General features: G+C 44.1%; 1 protein-coding gene across 2 annotated transcripts in view; it reads left to right on the top strand.

The window, feature by feature from the left end:
* The first annotated feature begins 753 nt into the window (after window positions 1-753).
* The window catches only part of CNIH3 (cornichon family AMPA receptor auxiliary protein 3), a 63,288-nt gene continuing 39,464 nt past the window's right edge, over window positions 754-24,577 (top strand). Inside the window, exon 1 of one of the 2 annotated variants that reach the window (XM_088666648.1) lies at window positions 754-2,101. In XM_088666648.1, the coding sequence (XP_088522774.1) occupies window positions 2,021-2,101 (81 nt within the window). In that variant the 5' untranslated portion in view covers window positions 754-2,020. The remainder of the gene's footprint in view (window positions 2,102-24,577) is intronic. The other variant, XM_035110676.3, reaches the window with a different exon arrangement.

The raw sequence follows: 24,577 nt of genomic DNA, 5'->3' as shown, positions 1-24,577 counted from the left end.
TGGTAGTGTGTTGGAGTAAGCAGTAATGTGCACGCAGCCTAATTTAGCTGATTTGTTAGCTTTTCGTCTCTCCCAGGTTGTAGGCTCCAGTGCACACTGTCATGGGTATAAATAGGTTTTTCCTTTTGCAGTGTAGCCTGACAGTTTTGGGTAGCTGGAGAGAAGTAATTCTCCTTGTTCACAACTGTGCATCATTTACTACCCTAAATCTCTGCCACATCATCTAGTTGCCTTCCCTGATTCCCCCAGTTCCAAGAGTTTGCAGTGGAGGGGAGATGGGGCAACTTTGAGCCCTCCAGATAAAAGCTACCTTATACAGTGGTACCTCTGGTTAAGAACTTAATTCATTCCGGAGGTCCGTTCTCAACCTGAAACTGTTCTTAACCTGAAGCACCACTTTAGCTAATGAGGCCTCCTGCTGCCGCCATGCCACCCGAGCACGATTTCTGTTCTCATCCTGAAGCAACGTTCTTAACCCAAGGTACTATTTCTGGGTTAGCGGAGTCTGTAACCTGAAGCGTCTGTAACCCGAGGTACCACTGTATTGAATGAGACCATTGGTCCACCTAGCTCAGTATTGTCTACACTGACTGGCAGCAGCTCTCCCAGATTTCAGACATGGAGTCCCATCCTACTTGGAGATGCTGGGATTGAATCTGGGGCTTTTGCAGGGAAAGCAGAACCACTGAGCTGCCACATCCCCCCAACTCCCCCCAGCCCCTGCCGGCAGTGGTCGTGGATGGTGAGAACTGTAGTCCAACAACATTTGCAGGACCATGAGGACCAAAATTTTTCTCTCGGTGCTCTCATGGGCCTTGAAGTTGCAATGCCCGTCTCCCCCCCCCCCAAATGCCACCTTTCTCAAAGGAAGCCTGGGGTGAGTTGCGCGGGTGGGAAATGTGGGCTTTTCAGCCACAGCTGTATGGACGGCGAAGGCGACTTGGCACTGCCCACCGCCACCACGAGGTCAGGTGGGCATAGATCAGCAGTGGGGCACCGGGAGGCGACCAGAAAGAGGACTTGCGTGGACGGCCACGTGGTTTCCTCGGGGCTTTCGACAACTCGGGAGTGCATGTGCGTGTGCGTGCACAAGTTGGAGGGGGAAGGCGAGGAGGAAGCTGCGATGCGGGAGGAGCCCACAGAAAGTCCCCTCCTCGTCGACTCGTTTGTGCTGGTGCTGGAGGTGCGAGCCAGGAGCGAGATCCGTATGTATGAGTGTGTGTGTGTGAGAGAGAGTCCAAGATCCTTGTATCCAGAAGCAGCAGCAGGTGGACTCTTTTTATCCCCCCTCTCAAGACAAGCAGGTGCTGCAACCGGCTAAGGGAAGGAGGGCTCCCCCCCCCGGTCGACTATGGAGAGAAGACGGCTGAGATGCGACTGAATCTTCGCCGCGGGTCTGAGGAACAAAGGAACTCCTGCTGAAGGAGAAGCGAGGGAGCCCCAGGCGCGTTGCTTCCCCGCCACAGAGGCAGAAAGAGAGAGAGAAACCCATCTCCTTAGCGCTAGAACCAAGACCGAGGGAGGCTTCCATCCCGCTCCCTTTCTGTCCAGATCCTTTCTTTTATGGGCGCAGCGAAACCCGGAGCTCCGAAGAAATTCCCCTCCACTAACCATGGCACTTTCCGGGGTGCGCCGGGAACTTGGGCTTGGTGCTCGCCGCTTGCCGGACCTCCTTTCTTTGGCACCCTCTCTTCATCCGGAATGACTTTTCCGCTTAGGCCACTTTGACTCGAGTTTGTGTGTGAGAGAGAACGGGGCACTTGCGCTCTTCGCCTTCCCGGGAGCCGGCGAGCTTTTTCCAGCCAGAGTGGCCGCCCTGAAGGTTTCAAAAGCGGCGGCTCCCCTCCTGGATGCCTGCTGAGGGGCTGATTTCCCGCGTAGGGTGGGAGTTTTCTGAAGTGAGCTTGTGGCGGCCTCCCGAGAGGAAGGAGCTCTTCCCGCCTCGAGTCCCAGAGGAGGCGCCTTCCTGCCCGGGCTGAGTGCATGCGCGCCAGTCCCACCAGGCTCCTCTGCTCCCGCCATGGCCTTCACGTTTGCTGCCTTTTGCTACATGCTCTCCTTGGTCCTGTGTGCTGCCCTTATCTTCTTCGCTATTTGGCATGTGAGTAGCTCTTTCCCGCAAATCTTCCCCCTACTCTCCCTCCCTCCCTCCCTCTCTCACAAACACACAAATTCCACTTTCCACCATTTCCAGTCACGTCTTCTCCTTAAACAACCTTACACTCGAAGCAAATTCTTCCCCTCAAAGAATTCAGGGCATTGCGTTTACCCTTTGCAGAGTTTCAATTCCCAGCAACCCTTAGCAAACTACAGTGCCCAGAATTCTTCGAGGGACGAAAATGTGCTCCAGGTGAGTTTTGAAGGTAATGCTCCACATGCAAGCCTTATTCCTGTTCCTCATAAATAGTTCACACTTGGGTCAACCTGGTGCCTTCCAACATCTGGAAATCCCATCTCCCATAAGCCCCAGCCAATGCTGCCGATGGCCAGGGGCGATGGAAGTTGTAGTCCAAAAATTTCCAGAGGAAGGCTGGTTTGTGCAAGACATGCTTATCCCTTCATGACTGGAACATCTGGGAGAGCAAAGGCTACAGCTTTTAACATCACCTTGTGGGCAATGCTTTGGAGACAACTGACACATCCAGATGCTGGTTGTCAGGGGTGTACAGAAGCCCCTGCCCCCCATGTCCAGTGACTGGATGCAAGGGGTGGTGGAATTACACAGGCTAGCTGCATCCCCAAATGCAGTGTGGTTCCCAAGCATGTCCCCCACCCCTAGATCACCTGAACATTGGTGATGGTCTTGGTGGACCATTTAATGATTTTTCTGCCTGCTGTAGCAATTGTAATGTGCTGTGCTAGATACTGCATGATATACAACATAAGAAATAAAAGAAGCAATTAAAATGCAATTAAAATCAATGTGAATATTGAATGCAGACATGCCATGGACCACCTGAATGATGCTCATGGACCACTGGGTCCAGATCCAGGAAAAAGGAGGGATATAAACAAATATACTAATAACCCTTGCCATAATGGGTGTTCATTGAGTCAGCATGAAGGCGACTTGCATTTGCACAGATATATGCCCATAGATATCATACGTGAATGGGAATCCTGGCCAGTTACAATTCCGATTTGTACGGAGAGGCCCTGTATGCAGCTACCTGTATGTATATGCACGTCCTTCACACTGGCGCTAGAAGTACGGCTGACAGGGAATGTGGCAAACATGTGTCAGTGTAGCTACCAGGTTTAACCTTGTTGCACCCCACCTTCATTCTTTGAATCTGAACACTTATTGTCACTAATCAGGTGTAGACAAATTAAGTGATCTTATTTGTGAACGACACATTTATCAGGTTTGTTTTCAGCCCCTGCCTCACGAGTTTGGCTTTTCCCAGTGGCTAAATAGTTGTACTGTATACTTTGCCAGACAAGTTATTCAGGAGCAGTCCGCAAAATATGTCACACATTTGAAAGGAGGTGTGTGGAGGGAGGGTCAGGGAAACAACTTAAACTTGTCAGATTGCCTTACTGTGATAGGATTTTATGATGATCAAGTCAGGAGAGCCACTGTGGTGTAGTTAGGGACTAGGATTGTGGAGATCTGGTTTGAATCCCACCAAGCCATGAAGTTCACTAGGTGACCTTGGGCAATCCACTATCTCTCAGCCTATCGTATTTCACAGGGTATATGTGATACTAATATGGGGAAAAGAAGAGAACTGAGTGCGTATGTTATCCTTGTTCCTTGGAAGACGGGTCAGATATTAATGTAGCAAATAAATGCTACATTCCTCCTCCTTGAAATTTCCACCCACAACATGGGCTTTCCTCTTGTTGTACTAAGCATCAGATACTAGTAGTATTCATTAGCAATCTTCACTTGATATCACTTGCAGCTCCTTCTCTGTGCCAGAGTGTGCTATAGTCAAATGGATATGCTAGACAAGATTCAGAAAAACTAGACATACGTGTTCAATGGGTAACAAAACAAAATTAGACAAGGTACGTTTTGTTCAGACTGGTTTTCAGCCTGCTCCTCCATCTGGAAAAACCATCTTTTTATATAGCTGATTCATGGGTAGTTAAATTAGATTTTTTTAAAAATGGGAAATAGTTATCTTTATCAAACAGATTCACCTGGTTAAGTACCACCTTCTCAAATCCAGGGGTGGGGATGCATAATATTTCCTGAATGTAAGGACCCAAATTTGTTAGGTTGCTTGTTTTGACAACTAGGATATCAGAAACCCTTGTCCATAATCTGAAAACATAGCTATGTATATATTCAAAACATGTTGTTCTTGATTGTCAGGTAATCAGAAATTTGCTCTTGGGAATCTTCTACCTGAAAGCACAGGTGCATAGATGCCACCTTTTGATGGGATGCTGTTCTTGAGGTCCAGGCCTTCAGAATATCCTCTTGCCTATAAGGGATGAAGTAGATGAGCCCTTGGCGATCCATAATTGCATCTCTTGTCTCTCTTAATTTCTTTCAACAGCAGCCCTAATGAGGGAAGTATCAGCTGGAGGGGGGAATTTATATGAGCAAAATGATGGGCAGGAGGATTAAGTCCCATCCCTCAACACTGTCATCCTGATCTAATCCCCCCTGGCTGCTTTTAGAATAAATTAAAAAGAGATGGAAGATCCAATCACAAACCTCTGAAGTCTTGTCAGGTTGGGCCCTCAGAGTCTGTTATCTAAAGACACAGGTATCAACATTGGATGGAAGTACTGTTTTTGATTGGTCATCAGAAATTCTTGCCCATCAGAATCTCCTATCTAAACAGCTATCTATTTATCATAAATAAGATTAGATGCTTTTTAAAAACAGCACTTCTAAATATATATTTATCTCAATACACTTTGACAGTTAGCACAGAAATTACAAGGGTGGATTGATATGTGGAAGGGCAGCACCTCTGAACTCTATTAACTCAAATAGGTTTTGAAATACTGAACATTAAACATTAGTCACTCATACAGAGCTCTACAGGTTTGGCTGGCATTGGTAGCCAAAGATGTGGCTGTTAAGCCCTTTGCATTGCACCTCTTAAAGGGCAGTCCCCTTTGGCACAGGAAAGAGTAGCCAGCTTGTTGATTTAGCTGCTTCATTGACAACACAAATCCCAAAGTTGCTTTTGTTTACTGCTTTGAACATACCTGTTTGAGAAGGAAAGTGTGGGTTATAAATGTTGCAATGAATGAATGAATAGATAAAATAAGTCCTTTGACCTTCCTTCCTACCTTGAAGCTGGGGAGGGGGGATGGAATCACTGCATATTTGTTGGGAGTGATCTCTGCCTACTCCTATAGCTCCAAGGAAGGTTGTTGGCTTATCTTGATCAGCAGATGATGTCATCACATTCACCAAGTGAATGGAAGTCTGTACCGTGATTGCCTGGCACATTGCTGTCATTTGCAGTACTGAATGAATCATTGCACAACAAAAAAAGAAAAGTAATATCCATTGGGGTTAATAAAACAACATGGACAATTATTTTATTTAGTTATTGGTCTGAGTTGTGACCCCACAATGCCTCTCTAATTGCATTGATATGGATTGTAGTTACAGTGGTACCTCGGGTTACAGATGCTTCAGGTTACAGACTCCGCTAACCCAGAAATAGTACCTCAGGTTAAGAACTTTGCTTCAGGATAAGAACAGAAATCGAGTGCCGGCGGCACGGCGGCAGCGGGAGGCCTCATTAGCTAAAGTGGTACCTCAGGTTAAGAACAGTTTCAGGTTAAGAACGGACCTCCAGAACGAATTAAGTTCTTAACCAGAGGTACCACTGTATTTACTCATGAGGCAATCTGCACATGGTCAGGTGGTGTTGATATTTCCACACATGGTCAAGTGTTGTTCACATTTACAGGATTGTGCCACAGCATGTAAGTAAGGTTCTGGTGTTACACTTTGATGAACCCTGGTTCAAATGAAATCTCTTTATATATTCACATGACTCAATTTTATGGGAAATTCTGGTTCTGTTTGGTAAGTGGCTTACGTGAAAATGCTCGTCATGGAGTTTATAGAGTGAGAAAGTGCATGTTTGTGTTAGTGAGGAAACCATGGCATTCCATACTTGTTCTAGGTTTTTTTTAATGGGGGTGGTCAGCTATTTTCCTGATTTGGTAGTGGGCTGCTTGCTATTTTCCTTCTTGTGTGCTAGATCTTAGTGACCGCCGAGGACTCATTATCCCTTTCCCCTTTCCCCTTTTCGTTGTATGTCTCAGAATTATATTTTACATAGATGGTTTATATTATTTTATTGCTATATATATGCCAATAAAGGTGTTGAAATTGAAATTTAGTGTGCTAGATCGGGGTGGATAACATGGTGCCCTTGACATGTTGGACTGGATCCCTGCTAGTTGGTCATGCTTGCTGGGGCTGATGGGAGCTGAGTCCAACAACATCTGGAGGGCACCATGTTAGCTACACAGAGAACATATTGGTAGTTAAGTTTAATACACTCTGCTTAGGACCTGTGTATTCTTTCATATAAGAGGTATTGTGTCCTGGTTGTCAGACACTATGCCCCAAGAAACCTGGGTACCTGTGTTAAGAGAATTTGGCAAAGGTAGAAGATTCTGATAAGTACGAGCTGTTGTTGACTTGGTTGGCAAAAGCAGGACAATCAAATATTGGTATTCATTGTACGGTAGAAGATTGACTAGTGTTTGTCTTTGACTCAACCTAAAGAAGAATATTCTTATATTTTACAGCTTAATGCATTTTTATTTACATCAGTAAATAGAGATATGGTAGCTACGCAAAGCTTTGGTGTCTGGGCTGGATGAAATAGTCCATGCCTACTAGATGCTGAATGTACATCTTTGTTGTCATTAGATATCCACAGCAACATGTGTCAGCGAAACGCCCATATCATGCCAGACAGAAGTTTGCTGCTGCTGTGGCTCTCTGCTATGTATGGACTGCATTCTATGCCATTAGGAACACTGTCTGTTAGGAGGATTGTATGTATGAGATAAAGAATTGTAGAAATGTAGAGTTGGAAGGGACTTCAAGGGTCATCTAGCCCAACCCCCTGCAATGCAGGAATCTCAACTAAAGCATCTACGACAGATGGCCATCCAAACTCTGCTTAAAAACCTCCAAGGAAAGAGAGAGCACCACCTTCCCATGGAGTCCATTCCGCTGTCAAATAGCTCTTACTGTCAGAAACTTCTTCCTGATTCTGAGTCAGAATCTCCTTTCTCATAAGCTGAAGCCATTGGTTTGGGTTCTACCCTCCAGAGCAGAAGAAAACAAGCTTGCTCCATCTTCCATGTGACAGCCCATTAGATATTTGTAATTTAGAAGTAATTTCTCCCATACCCTATGTCCAGGGATTCCAGACTGCAGCGCCCAATAATAATACTCCATGCATTCTTCATCACTTTTAGGCAAAAGGGTCCAAGTTAGAACCAAAGCTCCATACACACTACAGTTTTGGTGCTATTCAACACCATTACAGAATTTTCTCAATAAAATACTTCCTGACAAGTTTTTAGTGTTATTCAGATGTAAAATAGTGCATTATGTTCTGATAATCTTTTCCCCAAGTTGAGATTTGTCCTGTCCATATTTTCTAAAATGCATTGATTTCACTAAAATGCTCTGATGAGGATGTAAAAGACACACTTACACACCCACTTAATTTCCCCCCCTGTCGAAGCAGCTCAGGGAATTTGAAGGGCAAGAGAGCTCTGACTCCCTCAGCCACTGAGGTTTTCTTTGCAATTAAGCAAGTAACTATAACAACTGCCTGCTTGCAAATGCCACCACAACAGTATCTGTGGAGATGAAAGCAGGAGGCAAAGGAAAAGAAGAGGCACTCAGCACCACAGAGGTGGGCACTGGGGGTGGAGAAGCTAAAGAGAACTGTAAGGCTATGTCTCTGGAAGGCTGTGCTCTTACCACTAGGCCCTCACCTGCCTTGATCTCCACTTCGGTCACATAAAGCACAGGGAAGAGTAAAGCAACTTACATGTCCCTCTCTAAAACACTGTACATTTAAAACAACAACAGCAACCCAATGTGTCTTGCAAAAACATAGATCATCTTCGAAAACTGTTCTTTTTCAGATTTGATCATCTGTTTAGTTAGGACTTGTTAAAAAGTTTTCGCAGGAAATATGACAGGTGTGAAATGGAAAACAAATGTGCTACTTCCTGTCCATATTTGCAGTTGGAATCATTCTGGACTTCATTCTGCAAGAGCTCCGGTACCCTCTGCACCTGCTTCTCATGTGGAGAGTTGTACATATCTGTGTACTGTATTGCACTTGCTAATACAATGCACTATTTTAAAATACTTTTAAAAGAGGTCTTCTAGCCAAAGGGTGTTTTTTTGAGCACTGGGCGCACAGATTCAAACTGCCTAAATGGGGAATGTCCCAAAGCTGCCCTCAGCACGAGAAGCAGAAATGATCAGGACCAGTGCAGGTTCCATGGTCCAAAAGAATGCCTTTAGTGCAAAAGCCTTAGTTGACACCTATTTTTAAAGGTACCTCTTATCTCCACTTCAAGGTTAACACCACCATGTGAAATCAGCCATGGGGAAGCTGATGATGGGCACAACTTCTTCGTCCATAATCAATAGCAAAGATGAAAGGAACTGAAAATATTATTGCCTAAATTGATGCAACCAGATTGATCCTTTCAGTTTCTTTCTACTGCCAAATTTTCAATTGTGTCTAGCTAACAAAAATATGTGGCAAAATGGATTTTTAAAAATCTGACATGAGCTGCAATTGAGCACAGTAAAGTAGGTTTTGCTTCAGCTAAAGTGCACACCATTCTTTTCAGTTCTCTTTGCTGACTTATTAGATATTAAACTGTTTTTAAAGTATGTTGCCATGCAACTGTTTTCACTAGTGCTTTTCAGTGGTAACTCGGATAACCTCTTAACACAAATAATTTTAAAATTGCTGTATACTTTGAAACTCATTGAGTCAAATCTGTTTTGCAATAAAGAATAAAAGAGAAAAACCCTCTTCACTTTAACCAGGATGCCTATAATCAAGCCAATATGGGGAGGAAGGAACATAATACAATGCATAAAACATACATCTGAAGGAAGAAAATTGTGGTTAAATGCTTAATTAAATGTGGGAGAGCCAGTGCTGTGCTCTCTCTTGTTCTTCAGCAGTTGAAAAATAATGTGAAATTGTAATTAGCCTCATTTTTTTAACTACCACCTCATTTTGAAGAGATAGTAGGCAATTACAAAACTTTAAAATACTTTTTAAAAAAAGAGTAAACACTTTGTGATATTATCAAAGCTGGTGTAGGCATTGCTAAGAGACTGAGCTATGGGTTAGTGGTAAGTCCCTGATCTGAATATTGCTTCTGCCATAAACTCATTAGGTGGCCTTAAGCAAACAGAATGACCATAAGCTTGGGAAGGGTCATAGCTCTGTGGAAGAGCATCTGTCTGGGATGCAGATGGCCCTGGGTTCAATCCCCAGCATCTCCAGATAGGTCTTGGAGAGGCCCCAGTCTAAAAGCACGGAGAGTCACTGCCAATCAGAGTAGGCAGTCCTGAGCCAGATGGAATCCGTAGAAAAGAGCTTCCTACGTTCCTAAGCCACTGTCTCTCAACTTCTACCCCCACCTGCAATATGTGTGATAATAATGCTGATTTACCATTACTTACCATACTTAAGGCAAGCATTTATAGTCTTACGTATTGCTGTTGGTACACACATTGCATTGTTCGTAGGATGTTTTAAGTGTTCATCTAAAATGTAAAGTGTGAATGTTGCAAATATGTGATTTAAGCAGGTACGGATAAGGCTGGGAGAGACTTGGGTTTGCCCCTGTGTGTAGTATGTGCATTGGCCCTAGCCGTTCCAGTCGACTCACACCTATTCTGCTATAGTGATAAGGGCAGCCAGGATGGGAGCAACATATGCCACAGCAGGGTGGGGAGGTATAGTTTAGCATGATTATAAGAGTCGTGGCAGAGGCTAGTTGAGAATCGGATAGACTCACCAACAGCAATCTAGCTTTTACCCAGGTTGCTGTCTTCCATCCAAGACCCTCATCAACCTCCCCAGTACTCCTTTTTCTCACCAAGGGGTAACCCTAATCATGAGACAGTTCAACCCCTGCAAGAGGCACTCTGAAAAACAACAACAATCTTGGAGGAAGAAAACCTCATCACAGTCCTGACAGTCCTTGCCTTAGTGGTGCTAGTTTTTCAGTTCTCTGTCTGGATTGCAGTCATTACCACCAGCTGGTTTCTTCCTCCACAGTTCTGCTCCAGTAGGATGACTCTCAGGGTTGGCAGGGCTATAAAGGAGTGAGGAGGTGTTCTCCTCTCTCTCCACCATCCCTTGCTGGGTGAAGCATAACTTGAACATCTTAATAACCCTCTTCTTGAATTTCCTCTGCAGTACTTCCTAATTTGATTTCCTTCCATGTACCCCAGCTTCTTCCAAAATCTCTACTCAAGGCCCATCTTCCATCTCTACTTGTTTCAACATCCTCTGTTGCAGATAACTGCTTTATTTTCTTATGCATATTTCTGATCCCTCTTGTTCAACCTGGTGGCATCCCCTTCCTCCTCTCACTATCACCATGATTGACATCCCCTATGACTTCTTCACCTTCACCTATGTGACTGTTCTGCATCACTTCCCTCCCTCTCTCAGAAAAGACTTTACCTAGATTGTTATAGTTTATGAATCAAATATATTTGATATATTTTTTTGAAGGGAAATGTAAAAGTTTACATGCATTTTAGGAAGCCATCAATGTGTATTGATGGCTATTTTCTAACTATACAAATTTATTTTTTCCTGGGCTGCTAAACAGTTAATAAATGTATCTCAAACAGATATAGAAGTATCTTTCTGCCCATAAGTAGCTCTTAACCTTTGTGTTAACCTTTGATATTATTGATCTATATTCATTCATTAAACCCTATCACAGACCTTGCTGTTGCAGTTAAATGACTTAATAGTTCTTTATACTTTGAATCTAAGTCAAGACCTATATATAAATTTAAAAGTGCCAGCTGTGGAGAGGGGTAGACCCATGGACCCATGATGGAGGTTGCTTCATGAAACACTTGCACCCAAAAAGCCTGTACTTGGAGACATGCTCACCACATGTGTACATAAGTCCCAATCGACTGGCATTCCTGCCAACATGCAGGAGACATCCTGGAGTGCAACACAGTCATTTTCCTCAGGGCAAGATACCACTTGTGTATCAACTTTAGGGATTGCTCCTTCACTTTAGCCGATACAGATTTATATGGTTCCATTTAGTTCCAGTCGTATGTATATCAACTGCAATATCTTAATTCTTTCCCGTTTAGACTTCTTAAGAAATCTTTAGAGCCTGTTACTGATTCCAAGACCTACCTATAAATGATGGAGACCAGACCCCTAGTTAAAGCAGAGCACTCCATATTTCTCTTCCAAACTCTCTTGTCTGGTAGCAGCCTCCTACACTGCTGGTTTTGATGATAATAAAAAAAGCCCAGCAAATCTGAGCTCAGAACAACCAAGCAGGGCAAACTGGATCCAATCACCTCTTCAATATATCAACAGTGAGCAGTCTGGGTTTGACCGAGCAGTTCTGACAAAAAACTATTATGTGTGGAGTATGTGGTGCATCTGCAGTGTTGGCAATCTTTTTGCCTTCTCTTGGCATTTTGCAGTAAAGTATCAGGACTGTGGAATGTTGCAGTTAGATCAAGCTTCTCTCTGGCTTTGTGTATGTTTTTTTTTTACAGGAATTACATCGTCTATTTGTATCTTGCTTTTCCTCCCAGGAGCTGAAGGTTGTGTACATTATCACCCCCTCCCCATTTTCATCTTTGTAACAGCCCTGTGGGGATGCGGGTGGCACTGTGGTCTAAACCACTGAGCCTAGGGCTTGCCGATCAGAAGGTCGGCGGTTCGAATCCCCGCGATGGGGTGAGCTCCCATTGCTCGGTGCCAGCTCCTGCCAACCTAGCAGTTTGAAAGCACATCAAAGTGCAAGTAGATAAATAGGTACCGCTACAGCGGGAAGCTAAACGGTATTTCCGTGCGCTGCTCTGGTTTGCTAGAAGCGGCTTTGTCATGCTGGCCACATGACCTGGAAGCTGTACGCTGGCTCCCTTGGCCGATAACGTGAGATGAGTGCCGCAACCCCAGAGTCGATCATGACTGGACCTAATGGTCAGGGGTCCCTTTACCTTTTAACAGCCCTGTGAGGTAGGCTAGACTAAGTTTATATGTGTACATAAGCAACAGGTCTTGCAAATAGATCACAGGGTGTGTGTGTACTGGGCCCCCAATCCACATACAGTGTACCAGACCCAGGAGATCCACTGCTTATCCCTTAAAGAAGACCCAGAAGGATACCATGAGAAGTTCAGGAGAACCAGCAGGGATGCAGTTCTCCTGTTTTATTTCCCAGCTAGGGCATCTTTTCCCAACCTGGTGCCCTCCAGATGTTTGGGATTATAACTCCCATCATCCCTGACCATTTGCAATGTTGGCTGGGGCTGATGAGAAAGGTGTAGTCCAAACATCTGGAGAGCATCAGGTTGGGAATGGTTGCACCAGGGCAAGCAAACCAGTTTCTGTTCCAAAATCATAGAATCATAGAGTTGGAAGAGACCACAAGGGCCATCCAGTCCAACCCCCTGCCAAGCAGGAAACGCCATCAAAGCATTCTTGACATATGCCTGTCAAGCCTCCGCTTAAAGACCTCCAAAGAAGGAGACTCCACCACACTCCTTGGCAGCAAACCACTGTCGAACAGCTCTTACTGTCAGGAAGTTCTTCCTAATGTTTAGGTGGAATCTTCTTTCTTGTAGCTTGAATCCATTGCTCCATGTCCGCTTCTCTGGAGCAGCAGAAAACAACCTTTCACCCTCTTCTATATGACATCCTTTTATATATTTGAACATGGCTATCATATCACCCCTTAACCTTCTCTTCTCCAGGCTAAACATACCCAGCTCCCTAAGCCATTCCTCATAAGGCATCGTTTCCAGGCCTTTGACCATTTTGGTTGCCCTCCTCTGGACACGTTCCAGCTTGTCAGTATCCTCCTTGAACTGTGGTGCCCAGAACTGGACACAGTACTCCAGGTGACGTCTGACCAGAGCGGAACACAATGGTACTATTACTTCCCTTGATCTAGATGATCTAGATGCTATACTCCTATCAGGCCAAAAGTTGTTCTGGAAGAGATCTAAATAATCAGTTTGACCCAAAAACCACTGGAGGTGTGCTGCCACAACCCATTTGAATACATTGCCTAAAAAGGGATGTTAAATACTGGGCAATAGGTATTCAGATCAGAGGGGTCCAAATATGCTTTTTCAACATAGGATGTTTCACCACCTCTTTCAACACCAGGTGTATAAAACTTCCTTAGGGAAGCATTTACTGGAGGTATGCATCAGCTCTGTGTGTGAGCTGAATAATTAGGCAAATCAAGGTGTTACCTCTCTCTCCTCCAAGTCAAAGTATGATGCACCCATCATAATCAGGTCAGGGCCCCCACAAAGCCACAACAAGCTCTGTTTCTGTACAGGAAGGAACAGCTCTATGTTTACTCCTATAGGCCTCACAATGTCTGGGAAATTGCGTGGGGAGTTCTAAAGAGCTAGGTTTGGGTTTTGTTAAAGCAGAGCAACATAAGATGTTAAAAACAAACTTAAATGAAGTTTTAAACTTTCTCATTTATTTAAACAAACCTTCCACTGCTTTGCTTCAACAACAATTCAGAGCTCTTCAGTGCTCTGGAGGCAACATTTTTGACACCCTGATTTCTTGCAAAAGCCATGGATCCAAAGTACAGAAATGACACAAGACTTCGTGGGGCCCTGATCTGACTTGGAGGGATTTATTAACATTGTGGTTCAACTCTGAAGAGGGGGAAGACCCTGAGTCATCCCAAGTTGTCTCATTTTTCGGCCCCTACATAGAGCCGATGCACACTCCTAGTATCTTTACTAACTTTCTAACTTACTCCACCTCCCTACTTTGGCCCTATTGTTCTGCAAATAATCGTTATTACTTAGCTGTCAGAAGCCTTTTAATCATTTGAACAACAACTTCAGCTAGCGCAACTCATTTTAAAATACCGGGTATATGGAGGACTGATTAAAAACCATTAATTGCTTCTCTTTTACATCAGCTATGCAGTACAGCCACAAAGACCTGGTGAAGTTACCATGGGTCTAAGCAATCCTTCTGTTTCACGTGCTAATTCAGTGGCATATATGGGTTTTGAGAATAATAGCCATTAAAATCACCAAGAATTAATTGTGTTCTTTAAGTGGAAGAACACAGGAGCATATCACTCCTACACAAATTTTCGCTACCTTTAAAAATCGCAAAGTGGGAGAGGAAAATGTTAATCCTTAAAAACCTGTATTCTTACAACCAGAAAATAAATTCACAGTTAATTGGATTTATAATTTGCTCCCCCACCTGTTGTGCCTAGACAGTGTGGGGGCAGAGGGATCTTTTTTCAAACAGTAATCAAGGCTGCATCACGTGTACTGCTGTATCTATAGCTGTAAGTAGAAAGTTGGAAGATCTTAAATTTGTAGGGTCTTTTCTGCCCTCCAGAAAATGAGGTCCTGGTGGATATTTCTTGGGAGGCTGAGTGAGAGCTAAAACCTCCCAATCTATTTCACATTTAGCCATCCTGAATTTGCGCATCTGGCTCTTCTCACGTAAATGAGGACTTTACATTTGTCTCAGTTGACATTCACTTTTTTAGTTTTGACCCAGTTCTCCATTTTGTCATGATGATCTAGAACAGGGGCTGCCCAACTTTTCATACCAAGTGGGCTGCAAGAGTACCTCCCCACAGAACCTGTGTGTCGCACACTGCTTTGTTGCAAAAGGGAGGGGGTGGAGTGTGAGGCCAAAATTTTATGTCCTCGCAGCTCTCGCATTGCCTTCCCAAAGCCAGCTAAGTGAGCCCCTGGGCTTTGGGAAGGAGGTGTGAGAATCTTAGCGCCCCCCCACCTCCTTCCTAAAGCTGGGAAAGTGCCAACTAGGCTTTGGAGAGGAGGTAGGAGGACCCGAGGACCCTGCCAGAGCCCTCACAGCTCCTTCCAGAGCCTCATTTAGCCAGCTTTGGGAAGACAACATGAGGGCAGGGTGTGCATCAAATGTTGTTGAGGACAACCAACAAAGGTCTTGAGGGCCACATGTGGCCCTCATGCCGTGAGTTGGACCACCCTGATCTAGAATTTTACTTCTGTCTTCTAAGCTATTAGCTGTGTCACCACTTTTGTGCCACCTGCAAATTTGATAAGCACCTTCTCTACTCCTTTTTCAAGACAAATTGTACAGATAATAAAGAACACTGGGCCTTGACAGAGTCCTGCGTCATCCCACTTATCACTTCCTTCCAGCTGTTGATTAGCATTCCTTGAGTATGGTCGTCCACCCCCCAGATATAAATTCACCTTACAATACCGTTGCATAGCCCATGTTGACAGCCTGAAAGAAAGTAAAACTCATTAAAAAGAAGTCTCTTTTTAATGGCCAGGCCATGGTCTGAATTAGTAGTGTTTAGAAGGTTGGCACAGAGAAGGGGTTGCTCACCTGCCTTCCTGACTCTGAATGTTGCTTCTGGTTCCTGAGAGGGATGAGGTGTAGGGTTCTCTTTGTGATGTGTTCTTTATTATTTGCCTGCGCCACACTGAGCTCACCACTCCCTCTCAGGTACCAACAGCAACACCCAGGGCTTGTCTACACTTGTGCTTTCCCCCTGTCTTCTAGGCAACAGGTCTGTGAGGCTTTTCGTTTAGTCTGCCACTTTCTCCGGGAAAACCTGCCGTTTACTGCTGAATTGGAGCAAACATCTACAGAAAACCAAACTGACATTCATTATGATTCAGAGGCAAACAGTGGGTTTTCCTGGGAAAAGAAGCAGGACAACTGAAAAATCCCTCAGATCCGTGCCTTGAATGCATGGGAGAAGCACAAGTGTGGAAAGAGCCCGCAATGAAAGCAAGTGAACAAGCACACTCTGTCTTTTGTTTTAGGATAATTACTATTGAGATAAAAAATTATGAGTCTCAAGTCATGCATGTTCAAATCTCTGCAAAGTTATGCTTTCCTAATCTAGACAAACAACTAACTTTAATCCAGAGAAAATTAGGAAAGGAACAACCAACAATCTGGTAAATAGAAGCTGTTGGTAGGTTGCAGCCCCTGCTGTGACTGTAGAGACTGATATGGGAGAGACATGTTTTGTTGCAGCTGGGGCAGATGAAGGTATCTGGTGGTGGTGCTGCAGATTCACCATGACGTTTCTTCTCTCTCTGATCCTCTAGCAGCCAATCCTCCTCTGGCCACTGCTATAGATACACAACCTGACTATCTCCAAAGGCGCATTCCTCCATTGTTTCCTGAGACAGATGGATGCCAACCAAATAGAAAGCAATATTAATTACCCACAGAGGATAATTTGCTGAAGAAAGCTATGCCAAGATGCTTTTTATGATCGAGACAGCAGTTGATTGTTGGAGGAACCATTTGTTCTAAAATATTATTTGTCTGGGATTTTATGGGCATAATTTTGTTTGTTGGCGTTATGATTGCAATTTTGAAATGACCTATATGCTATGTTAAAACAAATGTTTACATTACATATTAATTACACTATTTTTTTTCTTAAAATAGACTATGTCATTCCTGATAATAAAATTTATTTTTTTATTTTGCCACAGAATTAAAACAAGGAGCAGTATTAAAATCTGACCAGGATTTGGTGATGATGGGGGAGCCAAATAACTTTGGTCCAATTGATTTTTGTCACTATTGAACAGGCTGGATGCATATACAGTGGTACCTTGGTTCTTGAACTTGATCCGTTGCGGGAGTCCGTTCGACTCTTGAAACCGTTCAAAAACCAAGGCGCGGCTTCTGATTGACTGCAGGAGCTTCCTGCAGTCAAGTGGAAGCTGCGTTGGACATTCGGCTTCCAAAAAAACGTTCACAAACCAGAACACTTACTTCTGGGTTTGCGGTGTTCAGGAGCCAAAACGTATGAGTACCAAGGTGTTTCAGAACCAAGGTACGACTACATGTCATTTTCCTCCGCAGAGATTTTTATAGCACAGAAAAATACATAAGCACTGAAATTCTCATGTGAAGTCCAGCATAACCTCCACAGTGCAACTCTTGTACTTTACATGTTATAGTAAGCATATGTTTTCTTATTAGCTCTGCCTAAGAATCAGGAACCATATCCATAAGGGTAGCTATGTTACAGTGCCTTATCCTGTACATGTTTACTCAGCAGCAAGTTCCATCAGGTATAGTAGGTATAGGATTTCAGCCTTATTTTGCATGCTAAAACAAAGACCCTAGTGGCACCTTAAAAGACTTAACAAATTTATTGCTAAGAAACTTTTGTGGTTCACCTTGGAAGCATCTTTTAACATAAGAAGGTTACCATCATCTGCTCACAAGCAGTTCCAGATGTTCCAAATGTCTTTGTATCTTCATCACCACCGAAGCATGAATTTTCCTGTGGAGTCTCATGTGCTCTTTTATTGCAGAGAACTTGTGTAATGTGACTTGAACACCAGCCAGCACTTCTTCTTCTTTTGGAGCTTTTGTGGTCTTGAACACAGTGAAAATGTGCTAACTTCTAGATTGCTTACCCTCAAAAAGTTACTTTAAAAAATAATATATAGATAGAAATTTAATACGCATGGCAGATTTACTTGCAGTAGGATTTTCAGTCTATAGGGTTGTATAGGGCGCATTTGTTTGGAAGCAAGGCTCCAGCTTGTTGTTTGTCCCTTGTTCTTCTCAGTTATTATTGTATTTCATTTAATATTGGAACGAGTGTGCATTGTGAAGGGCGGCATGCAAGAGGAGTGACAATAAGTAAGCCAAAATCTTAAGTCTGGTGTACTTTCCCTCTGTTCTTGGGATGTGTTGGAAGAAACAGAAGGGCTTTGGATCTAGAGCCTTCCATCATCTATCCTGCTAAACACCCTTTTCACCATTGCCGCTATTGAAACAGCAGCAACAGTGCAGGAAATGTGATGAATGGGTAGGTTTTTGAGGGTGGATCTCCTTTTGCACCCGCGGGCCCCAGTAGGTAGGGACTGAGATCTTACAAAGCTGAGGCCATAATGTTACATCTTAACTAAATCATACAAAGTTTGCTCATATTCGAGGCTTTCGCTGAATGGGAAAATTATGACTAAATTGGCACTCAGTCTGTATAGGCTCTATTTTGAGTCTATAGCATAACTTGGAACAGCTTGCCCTTTAGGATTCTTTGATAATAGATGTGATATACAAGTGGGCGCCTTGTGACTTTGTTTCCTTTGGACTAAGCTGTTTGGATCCTGTGAAGTTAAATTTCCTCCTATCCATTTTAAATGTCAAACTTCTCTTGTGTTGTGAGTCAGCCGGTAAAGATTTGAATGTTAACTTCCTAGGCATTGTTCTAACTCCGCAATCATATGGTATCCAGTTAAGAATGCCGACTAAGTAGTAGAGGACCACACTCCGCAACGAATGCCACTCCCTGCTATATTTTCCCAAGCTTAATGAAATTTTAAAGCCCATTTAGTACTTGCAGAAAGCGCCAGATTGTCAGCTGCAAAGACTAAAGTCCTTTGCATGCCCGTAAAATGGATTCAGATGGGCAGCAGTGGAACGTGATTACTTGCCTAGATCTGCTTCAACCTTGAATTGTCCTTAGTATGACCCTGTAATTGAGGGTGGGAGCATAATTGGGGGAGCAGATAAATCCCAGTTTGTGCCGCATTCAAAGCCAAGCTGTCACCTTTATGCATATCTTTATTTGGTGCTTTGGAAAAGAACTGAAAAAGCAGGCTGAGTCAGGGCAGGACAACCTTTTTCACCCTGAGGACAACATGTGGCTGCGGGTAGACAGTTGGGGGCTGCAGTGAGTCCTAGACTAGCGGTGAGTGGAACTATTCACACACACACACACACACACACACACACACACACACACTCATTCCGTGGGGAATGATTAATCTAGTTATGGTAACCTGAGAAGCCCATTGTCATTTCTGGCAAGTTCATCTTGGCTATCAACCGACAAGTCTTCCACATAAGCTACACCTGGGATCTGAATAATATATTTGCAGGGAATAAAGAGGAGAGGGTGAAGGGGGAATAACCACAGCTTGCTTGGAAAAGCCTGTAATAGAGTATGCTATACTGAGGCTTTTTTTGTATTTTTTCAGAAAATGCACACACACTTCTTTCTCGTTCCTCTTCGCCAGGGGAGAATACACTGCTGGGGTCTCCAGCAGGAGTGGGAGGCTTTGAGTGCTAATCTATGGCAACCATAGTTTAGCAGCTACTTTGCCTTGTTACTCCCGCAACTGCTGCTGTGAGTGCAACTCACTTCTCCCCTTCTTGACTCAAAGGGACAACCCTGTGCACAACACATTGGGTTCGCCAGTTTTGTGTAAGCTGCTCATGGTGAAACATGTGCATCAATAGCTGGCTTGTCCTTTATCTCTAGTCTCATAGCAGTTGTTGGATTATTGAAAGGGAAAGAGGTAGGAGAGCTTTCTGAAGTGGTTATGTCCTGGAAGGGCTGTTCTATGTGATATTTCTGAGTAAGTGACAGACAAAGGCATATCATGTTAGTACAGTATCCATTTTTCTTCTCTTTTTTTAAACAAGCATTTTGACTCTAGCACTAAGTGATAGAATATTTAGGTAGAGCAGACAAGCTAATCACTGTACAGGAGATTTTCTTAGGCATTTGACAGACTAAAAGATTTAATCAAGCTGCATTAAGCAAGCTAGCCACTTCTACACGACAGAGTGCAGGGCAAGCTACCATCACATTACGCTGAATTTATGAAATATTAAATTCAAATAGGCTGCTTCCTCTAAACAGGAAAAAGCAGTTTTGTATCACAGCAGCACAAAGCTTTATGATGAGGGAGTGGGCAACAACATTCAAAAATAGAGGAAACTGCCAGAAAAAAGCTGTTTTATCTCAGAAGCACAAAGCTGTGTAATAAGGAGAGTAGGCAACAAAATTGGCCCATGCCTGGAGATAACTGTGGCTCTCTAGCGTATACATATCCTGAGATTTTTGCTTTTTCCTGTTGAACAAAGTCCCCCTCTTCCCCCATTTCTTCTGCTTTCCCATCTGTTACCCTTTGCTTAAAGTTACACTGTGAATGTCCTTTATTTTCCTGGTTTCCCAACTTTCTATATATTGGTTATTGCTAGTGTTCTTCATCACATCCTGTTGAGAAATGTAACCACTGCTTATTTGCTTCTTCATCCTTGAAATATGCCTACCTGGCATGTAAAGTGAATTTGTGTGTATAGCAGAAAAACGACGATATTAAACAGGGACATATTGGGTGTAGGCTTGGGAGAAAAGCAATGACAAACCTAGACAGCATCTTAAAAAGCAGAGACATCACCTTGCAGACAAAGGTCCGTATAGTTAAAGCTATGGTTTTCCCAGTAGTGGTGTATGGATGTGAGAGCTGGACCATAAAGAAGGCTGTTCGTTGAAGATTGATGCTTTTGAATTGTGGTGCTGGAGGAGACTATTGAGAGTCCCACGGACTGCTAGAAGATCAAACCTATCCATTCTGAAGGAAATCAGCCCTGAGTGCTCACTGGAAGGACAGATCCTGAAGCTGAGGCTCCAATACTTTGGCCACCTGATGAGAAGAGAAGACTCCCTGGAAAAGACCCTGATGCTGGGAAAGATTGAGGGCACTAGGAGAAGGGGACAGCAGAGGACGAGATAGTTGGACAGTGTTCTCGAAGCGATGAACACGAGTTTGACCAAGCTGCAGGAGGCAGTGGAAGACAGGAGTGCCTGGCGTGCTCTGGTCCATGGGGTCATGAAGAGTCGGACACGACTAAATGACTAAACAACAACAAATTGGGTGTAGGTGGGAGAGTTGCAAAGGATCTGAACTATATAGAGAAAAGACTATTGGGAAAGAAAGTTTGACTCCACTCCAGCAGGGCCATTAACCAGTTTGTTTACGCAGAGAAGATGAAGACAATTGCTCCAATCCAGAAGGGAGATCTGCCTACAGATGCCAAGCGCACATATGGGTGTGTGTGTACTTTTCCACTTCATATCCACCAGGGGACAATTGAACTGGCTGGATGCAGCTGTTAATGTGGATCCCCAGCTGGGCCTAGAGGTTATTAACATGTGTCAATTTGCCATGACTACAGGTGGATGGGGTCCAGTACATTGGAAACAGGAAAGACTGGGACAGACAATAGTTTTTAAGAGTTGTGCACTTCTTTTGTCCCACTTTTGCCTCCGGCAGGGTTTGCTAGTTTAAAGACCAATGCCAAGCCCCTGCAAGGGCTGTTTGTCAGGGGTAGGGTTGCCATACGTCCGGAATTTCCTGGACATAGTTGGGATTTGGCTTTCAGAAAGGGTGCACGGGCAGAAATCTCTGAAATGTCTGGAAAATCTGGATGTATGAGAACCCATAATGGAAGTGTAGATTTTGGCAAATTTCCTTTAAAATAAATTTCCTTTAAAATAGCTGAAAAACTTCATTTTTCTTAATTTTTTTTTGATATTTTGCACACACAAAAACAAAACCACCCCAACAACAACCCAACAACTTTTCTGTCCAGATTTTCACTTTTTGAAATATGGCAACCCTAGTCAGAGACAAAAATGAGATGAGTGCAGTGTTTTCTGTTTCAAACTGCTGGAAGTTCTCTGGAGGGCGGGTGTGTGTGTGTGTGTGTGGAGAACCCTGCTGAACTACGGTATTATGTTGTCCAGCCTATGTTTTACATTTGAATTACAGATATGTAATTCAATTGTGAAATCCATCTAGAATAAACTAAATTCAAGCAAATGGATACAACAGGAGAGTGTTTTTATATACAGTATATTGTATATATTAAAAACAACCGTTTCCTTCTATAAAAAAACTAGAAGTCATTTATCCTGAAATTTATTTAATTAATTAAAAGTACAGCAGCAAACATTCTCTGGTTGTGAACCAGCGATTCAGTCCTGTGCACATAAGCAGTGATGGTAGCCCCCCCTCCCTTCCATTTAATTTGAAAATAGGTCACCAATTACCAGTATTTTTAGACAACTCTTGAAGGAAAAAATATGTGTTTTTTTTCCTTTGGGAATTCTAAAGTGACTGGTAATGTTGGTTGTGCTAGGCTATATTAAGGTTTTTTGTGGGTTTTTTTTTTAAAAAAAATTCTCATCTCATCTATTTTTAGTTTTATGTCTTAGACACTAATTGCTCCTAACCCAAAATTCAGCAAATGCTCCCAAGAGGGACTATGAGCCCAATGTTGCCCCGAGGTCTTTGGAGAGAAGCTGGGCATCCCTGAAGCTTGCTTAAGCCATCCCTGGGGAGCTTCCTAACTGAAATAGCCAATAGTAGAGGCAAAGGCTTTCATTTCAGGCTCTGAAATGTGTACATGTTCATGATCTCCTTCGCATATAGTGAGCCATTAGAGAAAAATACTTTTGTGCTAGTTGCCTCAGTGTTCATTGCAAATTACAAGTCAGAATCCTCTCCTATAAGCAGAACACCTGCTGCTACTTCATGCGCTTAAAGCAGGAAACAGAGGGAGGAAACACCAGGCATTTTGAGCACACCAGAGGGAGGAAACACCAGGCATTTTGTGTGGGATAAGAAGAGCTGAATCTAACAATTGCTATTGCATTACTCAGACATGGGACTTGCTACTACCACAACATTTTGTGTGAGACTTAATGCAATGGCATTTGTTTTGTATGTATTGTGGACTAGGCAAACACAGTTGCATTTACATCTTGCCTTTGCTCCAAGGAGCTCAAGGTGAAGTACGTGATCTCCCCAGTTTCTGTCCCCACAACCAACCTGTGTAGTTGGTTAGACAGAGAGGCTGTTTGGCTATCTGAATCGGAGTCCAGCTAAAGCCAGATCGTGCTTAGACGTAGGAATGGGATTCCTCTCCACCATTCCCATCAGGGACTGGCAGGGCTCTGAGGAGTGGGTGGAAGAGGTAACAGGGCCAGAGGCTAATCCAGGGGAAGCAGGTAGCCATTTATGGGGTTTTGTGCTTCCCTCAAGGCAGGAGCCAGAGTTGGAGGATGAGGAGGGGTCTGAGCAGTCAGTAGAGAAAGGAGAGGACGTTCCAGGAGCTGAGGGAGAGACAGTGTCTGAAGGGATGGGGCCGGCAGAATCCCTTCCGTCCCCTTCCCCACTGTCCCCCAGGACCAGGAGGGGCTTGAAGTGGCAAGCACAGTGACAGCTTCCATGCCAAAGTCGCAGGTTGCTTGAGCTTGCGCCATCAGATGAGGGTACTTAATTTTGGGGGGTATAGGCATGGTTATGCTGTTGCTAGTAGGAACACAAGCCCAAGGAGGGCTACTGGCTCCTTAGCTACGAGAAGCACGTGTGTGCATGTTTAGTGTGCCTCAAGAGCTACTGTAAGTTTATGTGTGTCAATAAAACATAAAACTACTGTGCAAGGGCTGGGGCTGGTGAAAGTTGCACCACTGATGGGAGCATGGCAATGATCTGGGGGAGTATAGCACATGGCATAAGTGCCCTCCTTCACTGTGCCATCTCATCTGTCCCAGCTATGACTCCACTGTGTTTCCCCTGTTCATCCTGCTTCTATTTCTTGATCGTACAGCTGTGCCAATGGATTGTTCTGCCATTGTATCTGGGGTGTCAAGGCAGTAGTGTATTGGGGCTGCCAGTGTGTTGGGGCTTTTGTGAAATCCTATAGCTCTCAGTTGGCATCAGTTTGTAAGCACCCCAGTAAACCTTCAGGCTGAGCATAGGATTGCACCCTTAGATGCTTAAATTACACCAACACAGAGAGGTTAAGTCTATCAATAGCTACCAATTATGGGACCCAGGTGGCGCTGTGGTTAAACCACTGAGCCTAGGGCTTGCTGATCAGAAGGTCGGCGGTTCGAATCCCTGTGACGGGGTGAGCTCCCGTTGCTTGGTCCCAGCTCCTGCCAACCTAGCAGTTCGAAAGCACGTCAAAATGCAAGTAGATAAATAGGAACCGCTACAGCGGGAAGGTAAACGGCGTTTCCGTGTGCTGCTCTGGTTTGCCAGAAGCGGCTTTGTCATGCTGGCCACATGACCTGGAAGCTATACGCCGGCTCCCTCGGCCAATAATGCGAGATGAGCGCGCAACTCCAGAGTCGGTCACGACTGGACCTAATGGTCAGGGGTCCCTTTATGATGCTTACTATATATGCTACCTGCAGGATCAGAGGCAGGAGGCCTCTGAATACCAATTACTGTGGAATGATAGCAAGAGGAACTGGATGCAAGAAACTGCATACCAGCTATAGGCTTTAGGTCTGATCCAGCAGAGTTCTTATATTTCTTATGATATACTAGCTGGCCCTGCACGCGTTGCTGTGCATTGGTCTGTCAAATGGAGGGTAATAGGCCCCCTTCAGATCCCCTGAGCCTCAGAGTCCCCGTTTTACAGGATCTCGTGGCGGAGGCGGGGTTTGTGGGTGTGGCGCGTTGTTGTGGCTAATCCCTGTGACTGCCCCCACGTGTCCCAATCCATGA

The sequence above is a fragment of the Zootoca vivipara genome, chromosome 3 (genome assembly GCF_965207765.1).
Source record: "Zootoca vivipara chromosome 3, rZooViv2.hap1.1, whole genome shotgun sequence".
Lineage (NCBI taxonomy): Eukaryota > Metazoa > Chordata > Lepidosauria > Squamata > Lacertidae > Zootoca > Zootoca vivipara.
The sequence above is the reverse complement of the archived record's forward strand: the minus strand, read 5'-3'. Positions and strand labels throughout refer to the sequence as shown.